The 23,700-nt window shown below is 47.2% G+C and overlaps 1 protein-coding gene across 1 annotated transcript; it reads left to right on the top strand.

Annotated features, from left to right (window-relative positions):
* The first annotated feature begins 1,011 nt into the window (after positions 1 to 1,011).
* LOC144100732 (Na(+)/citrate cotransporter-like) lies at positions 1,012 to 23,366 on the top strand. The gene is made up of 7 exons (XM_077633570.1): positions 1,012 to 1,124; positions 3,982 to 4,062; positions 14,561 to 14,647; positions 15,485 to 15,656; positions 16,613 to 16,774; positions 18,686 to 18,823; positions 23,163 to 23,366. The coding sequence occupies exons 1-7, from the start codon at positions 1,063 to 1,065 to the stop codon at positions 23,325 to 23,327; spliced, it is 867 nt and encodes a 288-aa protein (XP_077489696.1). The 5' UTR covers positions 1,012 to 1,062; the 3' UTR covers positions 23,328 to 23,366.
* Positions 23,367 to 23,700: the final 334 nt, after the last annotated feature.

Genomic DNA, 23,700 nt, shown 5'->3' with positions numbered 1-23,700 from the left:
GTCGCGAGTTTGGATTTTTGTCTTTTTTATTGAAAGCGGAGAGGCCGAAATCTTTCGGCAGATTTAAATCAGTTTTGTAAATATTGTAATAAATAACTTTTTGAGGAAAACCTTTCCAAGTGCCAACGTCAGAAGACCTGCACGCCTGTCTCAAACTCGCCAGTCGCGAAGTACGTCCCCCGGGTCACTCACGAGACCCGCCCTCTACCACTCTACGTCAACATCTGGATGCAACAACATCGCACAACAAGAGAGAGAGGGAAAAATTCGTGACTACCTTGTTTCGTATTTGATGATTTCATGGCACATGCGAGGCGCATAGTGCTCAGCTCTACATCGCACGCAGCCTTGCTCAGAAGCAGGCGGGGAAGCCAAAATACGTCCACCCGCCCTTCTCGACCGTGCCGCACATGGCGTGCCGAAACGCCCACCAGTTTCCACAATCGAGGAGACTTTTGTGAAACCCCTTCGTAACTAGAGCTTACTTTTTAACGCGACAGCGTTAGAGTGGACGTTCGGAGGAAAAACCATGCGCGTTTTCACTCTAATTCAGGATTGGTGGAGAGGAAAGTGACGTCACACGTTGAGCTAGTGAATAGAAATGGTTGAAACTCCAGTTAAGTTGTGTTTATAAGGTCGTAGTATGATTTAAATGCCACTATGACGTATAAGGATGTGAAGTTAAATAATTTAGGTCAGAAAGAAATTAGTTTACAATCGAACCCATGACCCTCGACATAAGGGTCACACACATTGCTCCTTCTCCTTTAAGGCATGTTTGTTGGACTTGGCTAAAGGGAGAACTTGTGTGTCTTGTGGTGCATCACGCGGCCTGGTATGCCTCTTGATGCATGCCTACTGACGCTAATTAGTGTGTGTACTTAACAGAGGTACTAATTGCGAAAGAAAGTTGAACGTAACCATTAACTCTCTCGTGTCATGCCCTCAAGCTGGTCCTTAAATGTCTCCCAATGTTTTTACTCTGGTCTGTATTTTACTTTCAGGAATTTTGGCCAGGAATCCGTCATTTTAACGAAACACTGGTGGCTCCTGTTTCTTCCAATGCAAGTTGTTGCCATCGTACTTCATTGGCAATTCGTGTGGATGACTTTTCTCTATCGCTAGTACGTACTGGGTCTTTTCTAAAACTCTGGTCACGTGACAACCGCTGGCTTTCGATCGCTTAACATGTGAGAAGAATAACAAGGGCCGCGTGTATATTTAAAACGTTCTCAGGTCTATTTTATTTTACTTATGGTTTGGTGCTAGGATCAAGCGTAATTGCGGTACTTTTCCGATAGGTTCTAGAAATGCGTTTTCGTTTGTCGAAATGAGTGTTTAAAAGTTTTTAAGGCTTGAAGAAACGAGCAGTAACAAACATATTCTCCGGACGAAAACCCGCTCCAGCAAAGAGACTGTCATAATGTAGTACGTAGTATTCGCTTCACTGAGGGAAGGCTCTAATTCAGTTAATATCCTCATTACCATCTGACCGCTCTTGTCGAGGCCACAGATATTCATATTAATACACTGGAGTATTAATGATGTGCCTACGTTCCATTAATAACATATATAAATATATTTCGTCCACGTTGCTCTTGAAAACTGGCCCGTACTAATGACACACTTGGCCACAATTCTTGCGCAGAGAGTATAAATTTGTTTGCAGAAGGTGTACGCCAAAAACAAGTATTTTTTTTAAACATTCGAATGAAAAGCGCGCCATCTTATTCACTGACACGAGAATTATTGTTATATATTTGGTATGTTTGCATTCAGGTTTTGTATACTAGAATATTCTAAAGAGCACCACGCAAAGAGCAGCGCATGTTATGCGCTGTTTGCAAAGAGCCAAATATTTATGTTTTAACAGATTTTGACGCTATGTATTATGACTGTAATAAAAAAATGCTCTCTAACGTAATAACAAAAGCATCAGGGCATGAAGAAGAGCATGCACTCATACAAAGGCCAGTTCATTATTGATTCGATTTGTATTTGCGTTCAGGTTTATACCTTCGCTATTCGACTCATCGATTCGGTTTTAAAAATGAGGAGCATTCGCAAGCTTCTGAAAGCCAAGTGTCTCTTTATACCTGTTTGATTTATTCAGGAGGAAGAGAGAAACAAAAAAAGCATCGAACGCTTTTCCTAGAAACAAAAGAAGGTTCTCTTTTGTTGAGTAAACGACCTCATCAAACGCCGGCGCCGCCCACTAAAATCAATCTCTACGCTGCGCGAAACAATGTGAATCGCGTGAATCCGAATAGATGTTAGTATTCAGAGCGCGCAAACACTGCCGCCTTTTTGAACCTACGCCAGTTTCCACAAGTTCACGGTGACGCACTGCCAGCGTTCTATGCTCTACAGCTACCTCCTTTGCCAGCAAAACTACGGTTTTTCTGTTGCCAAGGTAGGAAAACCATGGACTTGCTAGCGTAAGTCATTGAAACTTCTTTTTAGTCGAGTTGGTGCATATCGATCTTGTAAAACGATCTAGCGCAAACAGACACAGACCACGACAAAGACGACGGGCACACAAGCGCTAAATGACAACTGATTTTATTGGCGAAAGGTCACACCTAATGTAGCCCGAAGTGTTGCGTGACAAAACAAAATGGCAAAGATGAATGATAATTGGCCATGACAAAGCCAAGGCAGCAGAAAGCAGGCGCAGGCAAGCAAGGGGCGTTGCACACTAAAACATATATTGTTTAGTTGTTCATTGCGTTTAGTCAGCCGTTAGCCGTTTTCCAAAAATCACCCTCAGCCGCATACAAATGGGTGCTAAAGCACTCACTGACAAATTTGTTTACGTGGTAGGATTGTAGACTAATCCGTGCAGTCTTGTCTCTACTCTTACTGAGAATCTTTGTCCCTTCGTTGGTTGTCGTTCTTGTGGTCTGTGTCTGTTTGCGCTAAAACTTGTTACAATATTGCTGGCGTAAGCTTCGAGTGAAAGGAAATAGCTGTAGTGAAAAGAAGTATGACAGTAATGCAGTGCTGTTGCTCCTGAATGCCAGATCTGTACACATATTCATGTGGCCGTAGCTAAGCAATGGCGAATACAAGATATCAGCTCACTGTAACAAAAAAAAAGGGGGGAGAGAATAATTATTTTAAGTTTCAATTAGCTGTAAGCCAAAAAGCGGTATTTTCTTCTCGAAAACAGGCGAACAAAAAACGCGCAGTTATTAAAATTGTAAAAAAGAACTTTAAATATATTTTAAAAACCGTATACTTTCCAAAATCTTAATTGAGAAGTCATCCGGCGCGCGGTGAGAGCTACAACCTGTAGTCGCACCGATCATTGCGACGGAAGGCGTTGCGCGTTCCTCGTAAGCAACGGTGGAGCAGCTGGTTCAGGAGAATCCATCTCCTGCGGAAGTCTTAGGGGGCTTATCGTCAGTATAGGCGACAATATTTCTTGCATATCCCCAAAGAGAACTGCATATAGCAGTTGTATCGGGTACTCACCTATGAATCGAAAACTTGGAGGCTATAGCGAAGAGGGCTTGAAACTGAAAATGCTTGAAATTAAGGACAACGTAGCAAAGGAAATTGGTTCTTCACGTTAGACACGGGAAAAAGGCAGAGTGGATTAGGAACAAAAACGCGAGTCAATTATACCAATTGTGTCCTGTCTGAAATCAATAGAGGAAATCGCCATGGGCAGGGAAGAATGTAGTGTAGAGCACAGCAGATATTTGATAGTCTCTCAGGGCAGCGCACTGGATTCCAATAGAAGGCAAACGAATCAGTGGGCGGACGAGGTTAGCAAGTTTGTGGGGGCAAGGTGGAGGACGTAGGGAAGAGTTAGCGGGGCATCACTTGGGAGAGACCTTGGTGCTGTCGTTGAAGATGAAGATGCTGATTCTCGCACTGCGTGCGAATGTATATTGGAAACAAGGTTATTTTATGGGCATTGAACTGTGATTTTGGCATGCTGCAATCACAGGAGTGTGTTTTTTTCTTTCGCAGCGATGCTCCCCAAACAGTAGCGACGAGAGCTGCGATTCGGATGACAATTCGGAAGCGGAGCAGCGAACTGGGCGTCGTAACGTAAGTTGGCCTTCTGGTTATACGTTGTAACGCATTTCGAAGATCCGCTTGCTCACGGAGGAGACGTATATACGTAGCCGCTTTTGGGCTATGACATCTAGTGAGAGATTGTCAGTTATCTTTCATACACACAACCCCTGCGTCTATTTATCAGCCTTATTCGCTTGCCTTTGCATTTTGCAGGGCAACATTCGCCTACGTTTGTGCCGTTGCTTTCGTGAATCGGTGTGTGAAGGCGCAGGATGTATATTGCTGCTGTGAGCGAATTGGGACACATGTGGATGAGCCTTCATTGTTTAAATTTCATCAAATCTTTATAAGCCGATTAGTGCATGTGGTTGCACTCAACGGTCGGGCGCGCAAGCGACACTGCAGCAACTTTCTTAGCTCGAAGGGAGGCATTTATTACGTTCAATACCACACCCAGAAGCGCCAATTACGACAGCGTGATCCTTCCTATCGTCTAGTGCTCTCTCACTGTCGCAGTTTAAGAATGATAGATAACTGAGCCCAAAAAACTGTCCTATTCTTGTAACTGATGCGTTTGTTGTTACACGAAGTAAGCTAGTGCGACGCATAAGAGATTCTTAGCGAGTGCTTGAGTGGATTGTTCTGGCAGCAGACAGACAGCACCTGGCGGAAAAGCATTACATTTCAGTGCCAAGGCGCGCGTGTCGAACTCACCGGTTGTGTATTTGCGGCCGACGCCGTAGTAAACAATGCGTGACCGTTGATAACGCGCATTGCACTGAGACGCTTTTGAATACGCGGTGACGCGTGCTTTTATTGGGTAACAGTGGAAGGATACGGAGAAGTTATTGCTGCTATTTCTGCTGCTTTAAGGTTCAAAGTGTGGAATTTCTTTTTTAATGCGTAAGCATTACTACTCTTAATTTCCAAAAATCTGTCCGTCTGGTGTTGCGTGATGCCTCCATCCTACTGGTGTCTCCGCCCACCTTTGCCCTCCACCCATCGCCAACCTCCAGAATCCTCCACCAGCCACCAAACAACCCACCTCCTACCGAAGCTTACCCACCACCAACCACCCAGCATCACCCTTCAGACGGCCCTAACCACAACCCATACACTCACTTACACTCTTCAAACGCCTCCACACACGAGAAACCCACGCAGCATTTTAACGTAAAAGCGACGGCGAAATAAAATTCAAAGCCGCAACGGGAGAGAGAGAGAGAGAGAGAGAGAGAGAGAGAGAGAAAGAGAGAGAAAGCACTTTATTTGCACCCGTCAGAGAGTATGGGTGATCGGGTGAGAAGACGAAGACCTAGTGGGCGGCTACGTGTCTGCTTCTAGGTCTGTGTTTTCGCTTTTCGCTGTCTTCTCATGTGTGGCGTGGGTCGTACAGAGCCCTCCGTGAGACCGAATGCTGACGACGCCCCTGCGGAGAAATTCCCGGCACGATGGGCGCATTCTCAAGTGAGAAAACCCAACCGGAACCCTCAGGGGCAAGCTAGGCTTAGCTCGGCGCTGCCGAGCGAGGCCGCGCTACGCGTCTGCATGGATTCTGCGTTGTCGACGACAGCTACGCGGATGCCCGCTGTGTTGCCACCTGATGCAGCCTCCACTTCCACGCAATCGTCAGCGCCTCTGGGCCTCCAGCCTGCGCCGTCTTCCGATGCTACGACTTTGGCCTGTGACATGGACTGCTCCACCGCCTCCGTGCCCGTGGCACTCCCTCAAGAAACTGTGCCCGTCGCGCCAGTTCAGTATTCCCACCAAGGGCCGTCACCAGCGTCTGAGCCTCCTCCACAGATGCCTCCCGTGAGTAAAGGCTCTCTTCCGCCTGCTGCGAACTCGCTCCGCGTTACCATCAAGCCTACATTGCGCTTTGATATGACTGCCATCCCTGCCTTAATGTTCAAGCCACAGTTGACCACGCTCTTGGCTCTTCGAACTACTGCGGGTTTGTCGTCCATCGCCCATCCAACACCATCACGGTAAACTTGTCATCCTTGATGAACGCCCAGAAACTTTGCGCAATTACGCGGATCCCCCTGGATGACAGCAAGCATGTCTCGGTGCAAATATAATTTGCATCTGGTCCTGACACACTCCGCTGCATGGTTTATCATGTCTACAGCACTAGCCCTCCCGAGGAGGTGCGCGCAAATATTCGCTGCTCAACTCATGTTGTACTGCAAGCACGGCCTATGGGTCGCCGGGGCTCATACCTGCTCATCCTGCAAGGCCCGTTGACTCTACCGAAGTACCTTACCTACTACGGTGCGATCGTCAAATAAGAGCCCTTCTGACCTCGTCGTATTTTTTTTATCACTGCCACAAAGAAGGACATATGCAAAATACCTGCCCTAATCCAGCAGCTGTGGCCGACATGAATGAACCAACAGTTCTTTGTGCCCTGTGCAAATCGCCGGACCATGACATTCGCTCCCCCGCTTGTCCAAAGAAGAAGCAAGCGAAGAAGTTTCACAAGTCGCCTCCAAAAATGGATGTTCCTACAAGTAATCGCTTTGCAGCTCTCGCATGTGACGACAACGACTTCCCTGAACTTCCTTTATCTGAGCCCGCTGCTCACCATACGTCTCCTCACCAGCGTACATATGCACAAGCGGCTCACCTTCCCGGATCAAATGGTACGCCAAAACGTCCAGTGCATCCATCACATGTGGATACCACAGATGAAGACACAGCTTTAGACAATGCAATCGCGGAGGCTCGCCGCCGACTAGACGAACTCACCCAGCGCCGGGAACAGCGTCTTTCTCAATCCTCTCGAAGAATTCTAATAACTCGGGAGCAATCATCAGAGGAATCACCTAGGGTAAGCACTGGCCCACAATCAGGTGCCGACCACCTGTCAGCCGTGACTACCCCGACAGTGGGTAAGATATTAGCGCTGATGAAGCAGGTGACATCCCTCATCGTGGAAGCTCTTCGGCCTCGTCATGGATAGCGCAACATCATCGGTGGTGGTGCAGTGGAACCGTCGAGGATTCGCTAATAAGGCCTCTGAAGTGAACATCCGGATTCGCGACGGAAAGCTGAGGGCATGGGCGTTCCTACTGCAAGAGCATAATGCACTCCCACGCCTTTCAGGTTTCTGCGCATACCATTCACCCTCTATCCCTGATCGCCGTTGCACCACCTCCTCCCTCAGCCCAGGTAAATCTGCAATTTATATTCACAGTTCAGTTCCGCACACACCACTCGACCTTTCACGGTGGTGAAACACACGTCAAAAGGTTGTCGCCCTTCTCGTAAAACCTGCACGCACACCCCTTGTCCTAGTTTCTTTTTATAGTCGTCCCGGATCCGCATCTCCCAATCTGGGATGGGTTCGTTTTTTACGTTCTACCAACTCGGGTATCCCTATTCTAGTTGGTGGTGACTTCAACGGCGCACACACTGCGTGGGGTTACCCATCGGATTCCTCAAGGGGTGCACACATCCAAGGGAGCTTTTCGGATCATTCCTTTCAACTTTTAAACCACCGGAATACTTCTACCCGCCCACGAGGTGGCCCGTATTCACCTGATTTGACTTGGTGGTTAGGCCCCGGTAACCCTCGTTGGACTGTTGATTCTGATACTTGGGGTAGCGATCACAGCCCTATTTTTATCTCCCTCACGGGTACGCGTCTATGGAAAATACGCCGCACTGTACGAATAACATCATGGGACTTTGTACGCGCAGACAATCATTTATCTACATTCAACCCCTCTTCAGCATTGTCTACTCTCTCTGCTGTTCTCGCTACTCACACTCTTACCACTACTGTAAATGAAGACGGCCCAAACCCGGACATACATCTCTTGATCTGTGGGCTCTTCGTCGCCAGGCGGATCTTTACGCTACTCGTCACCCCGATGACCCTTCGGCTCTTCCTACTCTTCACCGCGCTACCGCACGGGCGCGGCGCTCTGCAAAGCGGCTAGGCAGGCAACGCTGGGCTGCATGGTGTGCCCGCCTGTCCTCTACGCAGGGCAATCGACATCTTTGGAGAGTGTTTCACCCCATGGCGCGCCCTTCTCAGGTTGCAGATTACACAGAGAGCATTCGCCTCGCTCTAAATGTGGATGAGGACACATTTGCACAACAAGGGGCCCGTCAATTTTTTTCCAAACCATGACTGCACCGCTACGTCTCCACCTGACTTATCGGTAACAGAGCCCCCCGATGGGATTACTTCTGACCTCACCATGGCAGAGCTGCTGGCCTCCATTGAACGTTTAAAAACTACTACTACTCCCGGGCACGACGGCATACCTAACTCCTTATTCCGTAACTTGGAATTAAGGGCTTTGCAAACCCTACATGATACTTTTAACGAAGTGTGGCTTTCTGGCGTCATGCCGGGAGACTGGAAGCATTCTATTGTGGTTCCAATACCCAAGTCAGGTCAGCCTCCAGTATCTCTCTCGGCCCTTCGCCCAATTTCCCTTACGCCTACCATGGCAAGCTTTATGAAAACATTCTAGCCGCACGCTTGTCGTGGTGGCTGGAATCCCATGATTGTTACCCAGATTCCCAAATTGGTGTCCGCCCACAAATTAGAACGGAGGACGGCCTTGCTACTTTGACTGCTGGCGTGCTTGACCACTCTCCTCAGAGTCACCTTGTACGAACCGTAATCGCTACAGACATAACAAAGGCATATGATAACATCCTTCACTCTGCCATTCTTGCCTCCATTCAAACTCTTGGTCTCCCTGACCGGTTCCTCCTCTCCATTCACGCCTTTTAAGCAAATCGAACCTACAGCGTGCGTGTCCACGGAAAGCCCTTTGGTAATTTCACTTCCAATAGAGGAGTGCCGCAGGGCTCCGTTCTCGCCCCCACATTATTTAATGTGGCTTTAATTCCTCTTGTTCGAGCCCTAGAGACAATCCCTTCTATCCACATGCTTGCATATGCCGATGATATCACCTTGTGGTGCTGTCATCCAGATGCGTCTATTCATCAGTCGGTCCTTCAACACGCGCTGGATGTATTGACATCTCGCCTCCCACCTCTGGGTCTAACACTCTCTCCTACTAAATCATGGTTTTTTCGAATTGGAAATAAAGCCGCCTTACAGAAAGCTGCCCCTTTAAATTTTACGGTACATAATTCTCTGATTCCTCAGTTAGAAACTGTTCGTATTCTTGGTCTTCTCCTCCATACATCTGGGACTGGCACCCCGTGGCTGACAGCCACCCGTAAATCGGCTCACTCTACTCTAGGTCTGATTCGTCGCATAGCTATGTGCTCTGGTGGCGCACGTGCTCATCGGCCCGCCAGCTTGTGCGCTCTATCCTTCAGCCACGGATAGTATATCAGGCACAATTTCAACGTCTCACCCGCAGACCCTGGGACTCCCTTGAAGCTATCAATCGTGAGGCTATGCGCGCCATAACATATCTGCCTCGTTTAACACCCATACCTGTGCTACAGGAGTTCGCCCAACTTAATGCACTCATCGACCAACAGGTGGCAAACAGAGGTCGAAAACAGTCTCTCCAACTTCATCGTTTAAAGACACTTCCTCCGTGGTCATATTGCCAGCTCACAGACAATCGACCCATTGTTTCTCTGTCGGTATCAGCCGCGTACCTGCCTGGAGGGTGCAAATTGCACACGGATGCATCACATACTGCCGAGAGGGGAGTTACTGCTGTGTTGTCCCTCCCGCCCGCATCTAAACTCTCGCGCGACGTATACCGCGGATACGTGCACTCCCCTGGCATTGGAACTTATAATGTCATTGCTTTCCTTTCGCTTGTGCCAACATTCAATACAGTTCATATTTAGACGGACTCCCGCGCCGTCCTTAAACAGCTAAAGGCTGTTCGACGCACATTCCAGATTTCACAATCAATTCACGTGCTCTGCGCAAAGTACCCATGTCCTGTGCGCATACACTGGATTCGCGGCCATACTCAGGATCCACATAACATTCAAGCAGATGCTATGACTCATCTTCACACATCAGACGACGCACCACGTTCCCCTCTTCCCCCAGATCCGTTCCTGTCCCATGTTTCCGATTCCGAAGTTCTGCGCCAGCGAACACGCGCTCTAATTCCTCCGTGTTCGCACCCTCTCCCCCGTAGTCTTACTCGGCAGGAGGAGGTATCCGTGCGCGGATTCGGGCAGGTGCGGCTCTGACACCATCTGTCCGTCATCGGTGGCGTGCCAAAGATCTGCCAGTACCTGACAGGTGCCCTCACTGTAGCGCTGCACCGGACATTTGTGATATGCGGCACTTGTTGTGGACGTGCCCAGCAACGGCTGCTATCAGAAAACGCTCCCCAGGGAGGTGGGCCTGCGGTGGAACCGCGAAAGTGACTACGTGAAGTGGACTATGGACAGCCGTTTCATTAACAACTTCTGCGACTACCTCAGCGCAACGGTTCTTCACTCCTTCTTTTAACTTTCAACCCCGTGCATTCCTTCCCCCCTTTCCTTTTTTCAACTTATGCCTCCTGGCACACTTCTCGAATAAAAAAAAAAGGCGCAGCTCCCCCTTTCACCGTCTACCTTCAACCTAGATGTCGGCCGGAATCAGTTGCCTTCCGGCGGCGGCCTGGGCTTGACCGATGACTTGTTTTTGGGCTTGTTCTTCCTGGCTATGGAGGGAGGACTCCCATGACTCTTTGTTTCCATGTAGACCGTTTAGCGCTCGACAAGCCAAGAGCATGTGATTTAGGGTCGGTATGCCTTCACAGTTTTTGCATTTGTAAGAGTGCACCTCAGGATGCCATTTGTGTAAGATATACGGGTTTGGGAAGGTACCCGTCTGCGGTTTTCGCCAGATTACTTCTTCCTTCTTTGTGAAAAATCTGTGTGGAGGGGGGTGTCCTGCGCATTCTGTAGTGTTCTAGAATTTCTCTGTATGTGGTTGAGTCTCGCTTTTTGTACAGGGAGTAGTCTCCCTACGCTGGGGCCCGGTGTGTGAGTCCTCGGCGACCTCGTTGGCCATCTCGTTCCCTGTGAGTCCACTATGGGCGGGTGCCCATATTATGCTAAATAGGTCGTTGGGTACGTTCTCCTTGCCTGCTTGCAGAATTTTGCCGGCCTCTTTGGACACCTTACTGTTGTCATAGGCTTTGATTGCAGTCTTCGAATCTGTGATGATAATTCTGGTTGATGGATTTGGGATTGCCAGGGCAATCGCCGCCATCTCTGCCTCCGCTGGTGAAGAGTATCTTACGCTACAGCTAGAGATTAGCTCGTCGTTGTCGCTCGCTACTACTGCAGCGTAGTGCCCTTCTGGGTACTCTGCAGCATCGGTGTATACTACCCCTTGTTTTTGGAGGTGGGAGCTTTGGAGTCGTTGTACTCTGCTTCTCCTGCGTTCCTCGTTGTGTATGGGGTGCATGTTTCTTGGGATGGGGGGTATTCTTTACTTGTTGGCAAATTCTTTGGGGATGGTGGTTATCCCCTCTCGTAATTCCGTATTTTGGTGGCCCAGTTTCCTAAGAATGGATCTGCCCGTTTTGCTGCCAGTAAGTCTGACATATTGTGCCGTGAGTTTCGGCTCGCACATTTCCTCTAGGGTGTTTGACACTCCTAGGTTGAGGATCGTCACTTTTCATGTGCACGCTGGTAAACCTATAGGCTGTTTTGACACCTTTCCTGATGAGGATGTCTACCTTGTCTCTCTCTGCTTTAGTTGCCTTTAAGTACGGGATAGCGTAGGTGATTCGGCTAATAATCAAAGAGTAGGCAAGCCTAAGTAGGTTCACCTCCTTCATCCCCGCGTTTTTGTTTGCTATCCTCTTGAGAAGCCTGCAAGTTTGGTTGGTCGTGGCTTCTAGACTGTTTATTGTTTCTTTGTTTCTCCCACTTTGTTGTATTTACATGCCCAGTATTCTGATCTTGTCCACCCTTGGGATCGGGGTGTTGTTGACCAGGAGGTGGATATTGACCTGCTGCTAGCTCATGATTAGCATCTCAGATTTTTCCGGCGAGCATTGTAGCCCTGTGGGTCTAAGATAGCTTTCCGTTTCCCAGATTGCCCTTTGTAGGGCGCATTCTATTTGGCCATCGCTCCCCCTCTGTCGACCCAAAGGGTGAGGTCGTCAGCGTAGAGAGTGTGGCAGAGGCCCTATAGCTTTCTGAGTCGTTCTGGAAACTCGATCATTGCAATGTTAAAAAGGGTAGAGGATAGCACCGATCCCTGCGGTTTACCCTTGTTGCCTAGCTTAACGTTTTTTTCTGTTTTTGTGCCCCCGATTTCTATGTTCACCGTTCGGTCCGTGTGGAAGCTTTTGTTATAGTTGTATAGCTTGCTTCCTACGTTTAGGTGATTGAGGTGTGACAGGATGGCTTGGTGTTTGACGTTATCAAACGCTTTGCTGACGTCCAGTCCCACTGTGACTCTCCAGTCACTAGTCTTCTTTTTCAATACTTGTTCTTTAAGTTGTAGCATGCGTCGTTTGTGGATAGTTGTTGTCTGGGTCACCATGGTGTCTGGGTAGAGTTCCTTACTTTCCAAGTATCCTTTGAGCCTATTCTGTATGGCGTGCTCCATGAGCTTGCCTACGTAGGAGGTTAACGATATAGACCAACTCTCAGCCCAGCTCAGCCAACTAGTCATCCTAATGGGAACTAGAATTGACCAGCTGGCAGAACAGCAAAAACAAATCCTTCTGCGGTTGAAGCATGGCCAGACTCAACACTAGGGAAAACAGAATGTGGCATTGGAACTACAGGGGCTTCACAAAAAAAGAAACGTTCTCCAAGCCTACCTTGCGAGACGCGATGGTCCTGACATCATCGCGCTGCAAGAGTAGGAAAAACACTAAACTGAGCGGATACAAAACATACCCAGGCCGGTAACCAAACAGTCAGACTGCTGCGCTGGATCACCGTCATGCAGCATGAGGTAGGATGCACGCAGGTTGACTAGGTGTTAGCGGAGATTATACCGCTGAGGCGGAAAGAACGCAGCCTGCTAGTCCTGAACGTCTACAGATATCCTAAACTAAGGAAAGGCTGTGGCTTCAGGGAACTCCTTGCCAAAGCGCAAGCACTGGCACAAGGGCAGCAGCGTCTCGTAATAGTAGGGGATTTTAATTCGCCACACCAAGCATGGGGATACAACCACTCCCAGATAAAGGGGAGGGAATTATGGGACGCCATGATACAGTGCAATTTAACACTCCTTAACGATCCATTCGCACCAACCAGGCAGGGGAACAGCGTGTCACACGACACTTCCCCCGACCTGGCCATGATCGGAGCGTACGTTGAGGCTACGTGGCACAAGACGAGAGAGAACCTTGGCAGTGATCACAGAATCATAGAGATCGTTGTCCAAAACGGGGTCAAAATCAAACTGAGAGGAAAACCCTCAACTTCCGTGACAACGGAGGGGGTTGCGGTGAGATCACCGACTTAGCTGAATGGGCCAATGGGATCAAGCAGGCGTGCAAAGAGGCTGAGGAGGAAATAAAATTAGATGAGGAACGAAACTGGGTTGAAAGCCACATGAGACAACTGTGGCAAAAGAAAAAAGAGGCAGTAACCGAGCTCGCCCAAAAAAGGGCAACCGTAACCTGAGAAGGAGAATAGCAGCTCTCAATAATGAACTTGAGCGCTATGCCCAAACACTAAATAGACAACACTGGAACGACATCTGCGATAGACTAGACGAACAGTTCAGCTCCGTCTCCACTAGGAAACTATTGAGACATCGCAACGGGAAAGCGATTGTTCTAGCCGCGAAATGTACGTGCAATCAATACGGCCGGAGATCTGTCGCATCACCTCGTAAGATCGCCTTTGCATTTTTTAACAATGACGTTTAGATCCGCGTAGATTTGCGGCTTATGTACGAAATACAGATATATTTATACTGTACTTTACTAGACCACTTTGAGTCCGCACTGGGTACTGGTGGTATGCCTGAACGTTTTATTGTAATTTGTACCTCTTAGGAGTTGTTAGCTAAGCTTGTTTCAGGCATCAGTACCGTCTTGATCACGGTCATGCGGGAACACGGTAGTGCGTGTTCCTTCGCGTATTATCGGCGCATTCTAACAGGACCACGAGGAGCAAGTCAATATGTGCACTGCGCATCTCTGACACGCTCTGTACACATACGCTGATTTTTGCGGCTCTATTAGAATGTTGTGTCATATCCGACTGACGAAGGCAAAGAAATGCGTGTTGATAGCCCGGTTATGCAATTACGTGCCTTCAGAAATCGCAAAATTTCATAACAATGCGATAAAACTCAGGTAAACGCCAGTGGCAGTGGTATGAAATGTGTGGATTGCAAATAATTTATATTGTTCGAAATTTTTGTGTAGCATTATGCCTGTGAGCATATACTGCTTACACTCACTCTTACAGATGACATCAGCCGTAATTATTGTTAAACTTTCCTTCAAAGACCCCCCCCCCCCCCAAATTCTGGCATAATGAGGTTGGAGTGAGAGAGCTTGCTTTAAGCTGAATAAAGTGAACGTTTAAATATTCGAATAGCAGAAGAAAAAAAAGCAAGGAATAGTATCGCTTGCTCTTGCAGTTTCGCGGATTTCGTGCAAGTGATTCTGATCGGCATCTGGGTGGCCATATACTGCACGTTGTTCACGGAGGCCACCTTCAATGGAACGTGAGTATGCGCGGAGAAGCCCCAGCGTGAAAGCGTACGTTCGAAGCCATTTTGTGAAACATGTTAAGAGCTGCATTGAAGCACGAAAGAGAGCAATGGATGACGAGACTTTATTTACTGGCAGGCACTGTGAACGAGTAAACGTTCGCGTGGGAATTTCAGAAGGAAACGGGACAGAAGAAAACACACCCACACGCAGAGAACAAACGTTAAACTGCACTGCGAAGCCTGAACTCTGAAACGGAAGGTAAATTTTACTGCGGAAAAAGAACGCACTTTTGTTTCGTAAACCTCACACCATAAGCTGCTCTTTTCAAAGAAAATTGTAGGAAAAAAAAACCACACTTGTGCACAACTCCAGTTTCCGTATGTGTATTCTCCCCACCAAATATTCGTATCCATGAGCGGAAGACAGTTTTTTTCTTTAGTCACCCGCGCACCACCACGGAAATCATAACGTGATGTAGCCCTTAGCTGGCCGCCGCTATGCAGCCATATAACCCGGCAGTAATGAACAACTACGTGAGGTTCGGTTGCACATAATAATAAGGTTTAATTCTGCCAGCCGTTATCCTGATTTAATTACATAATGTTAGAGGGCCCTGGGGGGGGGGGGGGGGGGGCAGAGTGTCAGCGCATTTCAGTTCTTGCCATTTCGTTAGTCAGTGGTTGCTACTCAACAGTTGACCAGGAAATGGTACTTGCTGCTCCTCCTCGTCCACATTCAGTAGCTGGGACAATCTGATTTGATAAGCTCACTTCAAGACTTGAAAAGCCCCTCTTAGAGCATGTAAAAGTTAGCGTAAACCAAGCATGGTTCTTCCGTTTTATCTGCAGAGAGTATGAGAAGTTGGAGATGGATTTTTTCGTCGTCTTGGCTCTGCTCTCACTTCCCTGGGGTCGGCCCGAGCACCCCACTACTGAAAGCCTCCGGCCTCTAGTTCAGAGAATACCGTGGAGTACCATCTTCGCCTACGGGAGCACCTTCACTCTTTCATTCATTGTCAAGGTAGCGCATGCGCTTTCTCTCTCTTCGAGCTGGTGGTGCACTCGTTTTACTGACAGAAAGGAGGAGCTACGAATACCATGGGTAGCGGACATTTGGCATTCTCTTGGAGTGGGGTACGGTTAGTCAGCGTCTACAGCTTGCCCCTCAAAACATTCGGTGTGATACAAGTAAGAAGTTCGAATGAGGAAGTCCAGTGGGCTTGACAGCGGGAAAAAGTGATTATCAGAGATAGCTATAGATCACTTTGACAATCGCAGTAAATACCTTAGATTTACTATTGAATAAGCTACGTCTGAAGTGTTGCTCATTATAAAAATTTAAGCAGCACCCCAAATTACGAGGTCAACGAAGAAACGACAGTGCAAGTGGTGTATTATGAGCGCTTGTCCTGTCACTGCTGTGTTACATCGTTGTGCTTGTATTTTCGAGCGCTGCTTAAATTTCTATAATGAGCAACAGACTAGCCCACATCAAGATTTTAGTCAACAGTAGTAATTCCTGGCTGAAAACTCGAGCCTTAACACCTAGTGGCTGTTGAGCATGCCGTCAAGCTGGACCTGAGCCTCAATGGACATGCCGCGCCATCTGTCGTCACGCGAGGCAGGTGGGCCTGTGAGTAGGCGCACTTACAGGGGATTTGGTGCACTGGAGTACCTGCTGCGGTACAACTAGCGTGCCACGTCTTCGCTCAGAAGAAGGCGAGCCCGGCCTGGGCATTCTTTCTTTTTTTTTCTGCGTTACTCTACTTTGTCTGTACGACTGCCTTTTCGTGCGGCTTCGCAATAGCTGTCCCCAGCACGAAATCATGTGGCATATCTTTGCTACCACCACATTAAAAAATAAAAAAAAATTGTCGGGTCCGCGTACTGTTTGATCGTTGCAGCGTTAAAAAGAATCGAATTGGCGGTGAATGTGTGTAATATTTCGTCCTGCTTTCTGTGTTCCCCGACTTCAAGAGCACGAAGTTCGTAACGTGGCTGAGGGAGACCTTGATGACCCTTGAGAACCACAACAGACTACTGCCGCAAGCGTTTTTAACGGTTTGTGCTTCCATGATGGCTGAGCTGGTGAGCAGCTGTCACACCGTCCGAATACTCCTGCCTGTGGCGTTTGAAACGGTGAGCTCGGTTACCATCTCCAGATCGCCTTCAGTCATGCTTTTTAGCACGCCGTCTTAAAATTCTCTGGCATTAACACTACACTGATTTCAGACTCTCGTCAAAGTGTGCCTAAATTAATGAAAAATGAAAAGATCAGACTTTGCGTTGTGCACCCTCTAGATGGTCCTTTAATTTACACGGCTGGTGGCATCATTCATCCAGTGCTTGAAAAGGTAAAACTAGCTTAAAGGACGCAAAGACAAAGCAGTTCATGGCACTGAATAGCTCCTGGATTAACGACTGAGTTCCTGGTTCAGCTAAGTATTCCTGCGATGTTGTCACTCTTGTGTTTTTTTTTTGCTCATTATATAGATTTCTAAACATGTTGCACCGAGTGGCCAACCATAATCTTGTTGCATCCACCCTACAATCCTTGAAGGAAATAAGGCTTGTTGTTGCCCTTCGCATGGGAGACAAATGATAATGTTTGGTGAACGTGGTATTGATTATCGTTGCCGCATTGAAACGGCGTTGTAGTATGGATAGTGCACTGAATGAAAGCCTAACGAAGTGACACACCACTGGCGTATGCATTCTGTGTCTGTTGCATATATTTACTCGCTTTCAATACTCAAAAGCGCTGTAAAAAGTAGTGTTATAACGTCAATTTTTGGGCAGGAAAAAGAAAACAGCAAAAGATAAGACTTGCAAACGGAACAGTTCTGAATGAGAGGAAGGGCAGGAAGTAACTTCAGTTCAGATTACTGCGGACATAATAAAAGACTGGCGATATGTAACGTATACATTGATGTGACACGAACTTTGCAGTTATGACCAGACCGGGGCAAGATGTACAAGGGACAAGATTTCGTAGATTAACAGCTAGAACGATCCGCTAGTTTGCAGATTTGTTTGCTAGGGTCTCTTCCTGGGTATTTTGCGTCAAATATTCGATTCATACGTGCGAGGGTACTTGTAAATAGAATAGGACTGCATGGAGTAACAAATAAAAGAAAAACAACAGAGGCGATCATCAAGAGATCCGCGTCATGACCTTAGTTCAGTATTAAGTTCATTAATAAGTCGTCTGATTATCTGGATACTGCTAAATATATTTTACAACGACGTTAAGTGAGCCTAATGTAATTCGAGCTTTGATTAATAACGTTATCGAGCATTTAGGACCATTAAAAGCGAAAATAACATTGCGTTGTGTGCAGTTCGACGCTGTCTTGCGCTTACCAACATTAGTTAGGTGTCCATGCGCACAAATTCCCGCAAAAATAGAGGAAACGAATTCTGCCGTGGCTGAATTAGCAGAAACCTGCAAACAGTACGTGTAGGGGATTTTTTTATTACTACCTGTGACATTCTATGATCTTTTTCTTTAATATTATTCATTGAAGCTGCACTAGCGAGTATTGATTTATTTCTTAACTAGAAAATGTCGAGATAGGAGCAATATCAAATGGAACAGTCAGTTTACACAGGAGAACGAATTCTGTTGCTATTTCTGCACTGCGATTGAGAATGGCATTATTCTTCCAGAAGAAAGCTTCTTAAAAAAAAATCGTGCTTGTCGCGTATTCTTTTGGAGCAACCGTTGTCTGAATGGTCATAGTACGTTACCGTTCATCTGCTGCCCCCCCGGCACCATTTGCTTTTTTTATATAGCGTTTAGGCCGCTCAACACTCTCGTTACAGGCATTAGTAAAGTTACAGAGGGACTTTTTGCAGTCATTTAAAACTCTGCATGTGGTTTCGATTTCTAACGTTGTCACTCCTATGACTGGGCAATCGTGACACTACTCCAGAGTTTTCCCGAGGTGCTTCTGTGCCGCTGGAAGCGATGGGCCCTGCTTCTTACTGCATACGATGTCATGTGGTTCTGCTCACCCGCCATTCGTTGTGATGCAATGGCGCTTGCAGGCGGTGGCAGAGCCCTGCAACCCGCTGTACTACGCCCTGCCTATCACCGTGGCTGCTTCCAGTCCAGTGATATTACCGACGGCACGCGTCAGCATCGCCCTGCTCAGCGAGCTCACCGACATAGGACCGCTTTCTATGGTCAGCTAAGCTGATATGATGTCTCACTAATGAAAGAGTTGTGCGATTTATAGTAAGCGTCAAACGTTCAATACCTGCAATGGCCCTGTGCAGGATATATTACATGAGGGGTAGAAATTCGCGATGACAGATGTGTTCTTCAATGAAACGCTTGAAGTGGTCGCGATTGCAATGGATGACAGCAGTAGTAGGAAGGTCATTCCAGCCCTTGGGTGTTCTTACGAAAAATGAGGAAGGATGCGCTGATGAACGGGCTGAAGGTAGGTGCGCAGTCTTGCCACGGCTGAGGCGGCAGGAGTGGCGATGTGCTAGTGGAATGGCAGGGTCACGCGGAGATTCATGACAGAATTTATGGAAAAGGGATAGGCAAGCGACTTTTCTGTGATATAAAGGTTGGCTAAGTTAGCTTGTGCTTTGTGTTTAGTAACGTTTGATGTATGCGAAGAATCCGAAAAGATCAAACGCGCAGCACGGTTCTGAACGGATTCTAGTAAATTGATGTGGCTAGTTTGGTGTGGGTCCCAGGTAGCGCATGTGTATTCGAGTTTAGGCTGAACGAAGGTGCAATATATTAGTAATTCTACAGAATGAGGGGGTAATCGAAGGGTCGGCGTAAATAGCCGGGGACACGGTTAGCTTCATTTGCCAGTTTCGTTATGTGATAGGTGTCAAGAAAAGTCGGCAGTTAATTCCTAAGTATCTGTTAGAAGTTACCAAACTGTGGTCAGATCCAGAAAGTGTGTTCTTCCGGATTGGATAGGATTTTCTGCGATGGAAAGTAAGAAGAGATGATTTCTTAATATTTAAAGACATTAGCCATTTTCCTCATCAGATTTGTATGCTGTCAAGATCGCTCTGAGGTGGAAATTAGAAACGACACTTAAAATTACTTTTAATGTTACAAATACGCGCTGAAGAAATGAAACGATTAAGCACTGATGTGAAGGAAATGCAAAAGCATATATGTACAAAAACTTATTTACTCGCCAAAATACATACTCGCAAATTCGCACACCGCTCAAGCACTCGCACTGTTGAGCATCGCACACACACTGTCGTCCCTTCTCGTCCGTCACTTGGCTGAGTCGCCTGCCAGCGACGCAGGGTATACCGCGCACTTGTAGTGCACCGGAAGCGCGCGCACACACACACACACTCACAGGTACACGTGCACTGGCCCACTTGAAAGGAGGTGCCGCAAGGCCCTCCAGTTCGTACCTCGGGTAGCGGGACGCCCCCCCCCCCCCCCCCCCCCGCCTCGAAAGCACACATGTGGACGAAAAAGAACGCTCGCTGCACGGAACGACACTCGCGGAGAAAAACAAGTATGCGAGAAATGGCCCTTTCTAATATGCATTAACATCGGTTATGTTCTTAATATGGCGATAGATCTTACAGTCGTCTGCAAATAAGCGGATATTTCGGGAGATGTTATTTGGAAGATCATCAATATAAGCTAAGAATAAACGAGGACCGAGGACTGTGCCTTGTGGCGCCCCTGAAATAATGGCGGACAAGGGGGTGGGGGAGCCATTGTTAGTGCTTATGAATTGATGACGGTTGGTTAAAAAGTCTCGTATCCGATTAAGTACTAAGTCATTGAGGGGCAAGGATGAAAGGTTTAGAAATAGACGTTCGTGGGGTACTTTATCGAATGCTTTCTCGAAATACAGAAACAAGGCGTCGACCGGGGTGTTGGCACTAAGATTAGAGCTTATATCATTTATAAAGAGGGCTAGCTAAGTGTCGCAAGAGAGTACCCTGCGAAAATCGGATTGGTTAGCATAAAAGAAATTGGCGACTAGAAGAAATTTCAGAATGTGAGAGTAAATTATGTGCGCCATTAATTTGGACCAAACACTTGTGAGGGAAATGGACCGGCAGTTATTAGCAGAAAACGTATTACCCTTTTTTTGGCACTGGAATGACCTTCCCCACTTCCCAGTCTTTAGGAACACCACCACATGAGAGCGACTGCTGAAAAATGTGCGATCAAATGACTCTAGTTGTATGCTTAGTACTCTTCAATATTTTGCAATTAATACCATGTATGCCATCGGAGGAAGTTGACGTCAGTGAATCAATTAGTTCTGCATGCCGCTAGCGACAAACGTTATTTCAGGCATAGGTGAGGGATCGAAGGAAGGAAAGCCAGGTAGATGATTGCCTGGTTCTTAGGTAAATACTGAGCCGCCGCGGTGGCTGAGTGCTTATGGCGCTCGGCTGCTGGCCCGAAAGACGCGGGTTCGATCCCGGCCGCGGCGGTCGAATTTCGATGGAGGCGAAATTCTGGAGCCCCGTGTGTTGTGCGATGTCAGTGCACGTAAAAGAGCCCCAGGTGCTCGAAATTTCCGGAGCCCTTCACTACGGCGTCCCTCGTCGCCTCAGTCGCTTTGGGACGTTCAACCTCCATAAACCGAAAGTAGTGTTAAAGACTTTCGGAATTTCTTGTTCGGAGATAAGATTGTCATGATCGTCTCGTAATGATAAATTTTGGGGGGTTTGGGGCTAATAATCTTCCAGAACTGCCTGAGGTTAGTGCGGAACATGTTAGGCAAAGCCGATGCGAAAAATGAACGTCTAGTTTTATTCGCAATGGATTCGAAATTCCTTTTTGTGTTGCAATATTTTTCAATGCAGTTACTGCATTAACGCGCTTAGCAGTTCAGAACTGTCGCATTTTTTTTTGTTGTTACGCCGGTTTAATGTTACGCCGAACCGTGGTGAATGGGATTGCTCAGTAACGGTGATGCTGGGAATATAAGTTAATATTAGGCTATGCATCTTATTTTTAAACAGAATCCAGTTAGTTTCAACATCTCGTTGTGAAAAAACAGAGTAAAAACATGTCTTGTATGCCCATTGACTGTGCACAGAACCACGTGTGATTGCTATTTTTTTTTTGTTGGGCCTAATTTTTCGAAATAAGAGCTATTTCCCTGACGTGTCCAAGCCTGAACAGACCTGCCTGAACAGCAGTGATGTCTGACAGCATGCGCAGCATAAAGCCACAGCAACACAGTTACTTGTGCAGGACATGATAAGAATTATACACATGAAAGGTTCCAAGGCGGTAATTTCGAGCAAAGAAAGTACATGGCTGACACAAGCCCTCGCGTAACACGAACACCACAAACTATACAATGAATCGCGTAACGACCTTCTCTGGAGTTGTATACCTCGTCTATCTCACATCCCGCTGGAGCTTACCCGTTAACGAATAAATTCCACAGAATCATGAACCTGTGCTGAGAGAAAGGATGAATACAGCTGCGCCAATCAAGATGAAAACACCTTTTATTATTACAACTTATTCGCACTGTAGTTCATGTCGTTAACGCTTTTATGAGCTTCTCACAAGCTTTAGAGAACAAGCTCGTAAGAAGTAGCCCAAGTTCTTAAAAAGCGTAGAACTGTACTTTCATTTATAACTTAGTGAAATGAGTAACAAGACAGTATCCGCGACAGTTCGCCGATGTGGTTGCTATTTTTAAGCCGTTTTTTTTTAAAGCATAACAGGCTTCCAGCCTCTTTTATCGGAAAATTTTGGTAAATATTGTCTAGAAACTGCGGTGAACCTGAAGACGAACATACCCGAAAACTTCCGGAATTTTTCGTCAGAATAACATTCAGCCGAAGAAAAGTCCAGCCCCGACAGGGGATTCGAAACGCCGCCGGATCCAAAGCAGCAGCTTTGCCGGCGCCAATTCTCGCCCAGCTGAACACAGCTGGGGAAAACAAGAAAAAAAAAAGGCTGATGCGTAGGCTCCTCATGTTGCGAAAGCAGCCAGGTGCATCATGCGCTCTGTCTAGTGTGATAAACATAGGCGGGCGACTGCGAGGCAAGTTCAGCAACCGGAAGTCTTCACCAATATACCCGAGGGCTATCTATGAGTCGTACTGGATTGCGCTACGCGCCTTTTCTGCAATGCGTTACAAGTTTATACCTACTCTCGACGATGAGATAGATCATAATTTGTTTTTTGAAAATTTATGCAGCAAATTACTCAACAATTATGGCAAAAGCGCAGGACGTAAAGGTAGGTGTATTTTAAACGCCAAGCCTTCACCAGCACCAGGCTAATCCGATACGTCGTAGTGAGGGGTGCTGAATTACTTGACTGTTAATATAGACTAATATTTATTTTAATAAATATGCAAAAATAGTAGCTTCTAACGCGAACCAAAATCGTAATGCCTGTGATGTTTCGTGGTGTGTGCATCTCGTCTCCATCGAAGTGCGCCACCCGCGCATTTGTCCATGACCTCCCTGAACGCCACATCAAGTGAACCACCACGGCAAGTTCCCAAGACACTCTTGTGGCTCTCATTTACGCAGCTGCTCTACGGGCTCCTGCTGAAGGCGTTGATCATAACCTGCGTCCTCATCAGCGTGGACACTCTGGGCTATCTTATGTTCGACTGGTCAGCACTGCCCTCGTGGATGATGGCGCACCACATGAACATTTCCCATGAATGGCACCCCGGCGGAAGGCTGCCGTGAAGACCGCGGCCATTTTTAGTTTTCTTGTTTTTTTTCTTTTGTCGCTTCTTTTCACTTGCTCTCTGTTCATGTCTTTTCGAGTCACCTGACGGAATCGCGTGTTTGGCGAGTAAGAAAGTTTTTCCTGGGCCCTAACCCACTGGGTGTGGGGCGTAACCTACATTTTCGCCATGAGCACATGTAGCAGGTTCAAAAACCTTGAGCGCTATGCGTGTAGTAAATCTTCATCGCGTAGAATGCGCTAGAATGAAGCATCACAGAACTCTCGCTAGTTTATTTCCGTGCAGTTCGATGGAAGATTACCTACAGATACTTCTGTGAATCCTGCAGCTGCAGCCTTCTCTCATCCGTTGAAAACTCGCAGCGGGAGGTG

The sequence above is a fragment of the Amblyomma americanum genome, chromosome 1 (genome assembly GCF_052857255.1).
Source record: "Amblyomma americanum isolate KBUSLIRL-KWMA chromosome 1, ASM5285725v1, whole genome shotgun sequence".
NCBI classification, from domain to species: Eukaryota; Metazoa; Arthropoda; class Arachnida; order Ixodida; family Ixodidae; genus Amblyomma; species Amblyomma americanum.
Note: the sequence above shows the minus strand (reverse complement) of the source record. Positions and strands in the feature narration are given on the sequence as shown.

What these genes read in the sequence shown, in the direction of transcription:
- LOC144100732 (XM_077633570.1), top strand. Translation starts at nt 1,063, where the DNA reads ATGCAAGTTGTTGCCATCGTACTTCATTGGCAATTCGTGTGGATGACT. An exon ending in TGCCTGTGGCGTTTGAAACG is followed by an intron (nt 16,775 to 18,685) that starts GTGAGCTCGGTT and finishes TGGCGCTTGCAG; the next exon opens with GCGGTGGCAGAGCCCTGCAA. An exon ending in ACATAGGACCGCTTTCTATG is followed by an intron (nt 18,824 to 23,162) that starts GTCAGCTAAGCT and finishes TCATTTACGCAG; the next exon opens with CTGCTCTACGGGCTCCTGCT.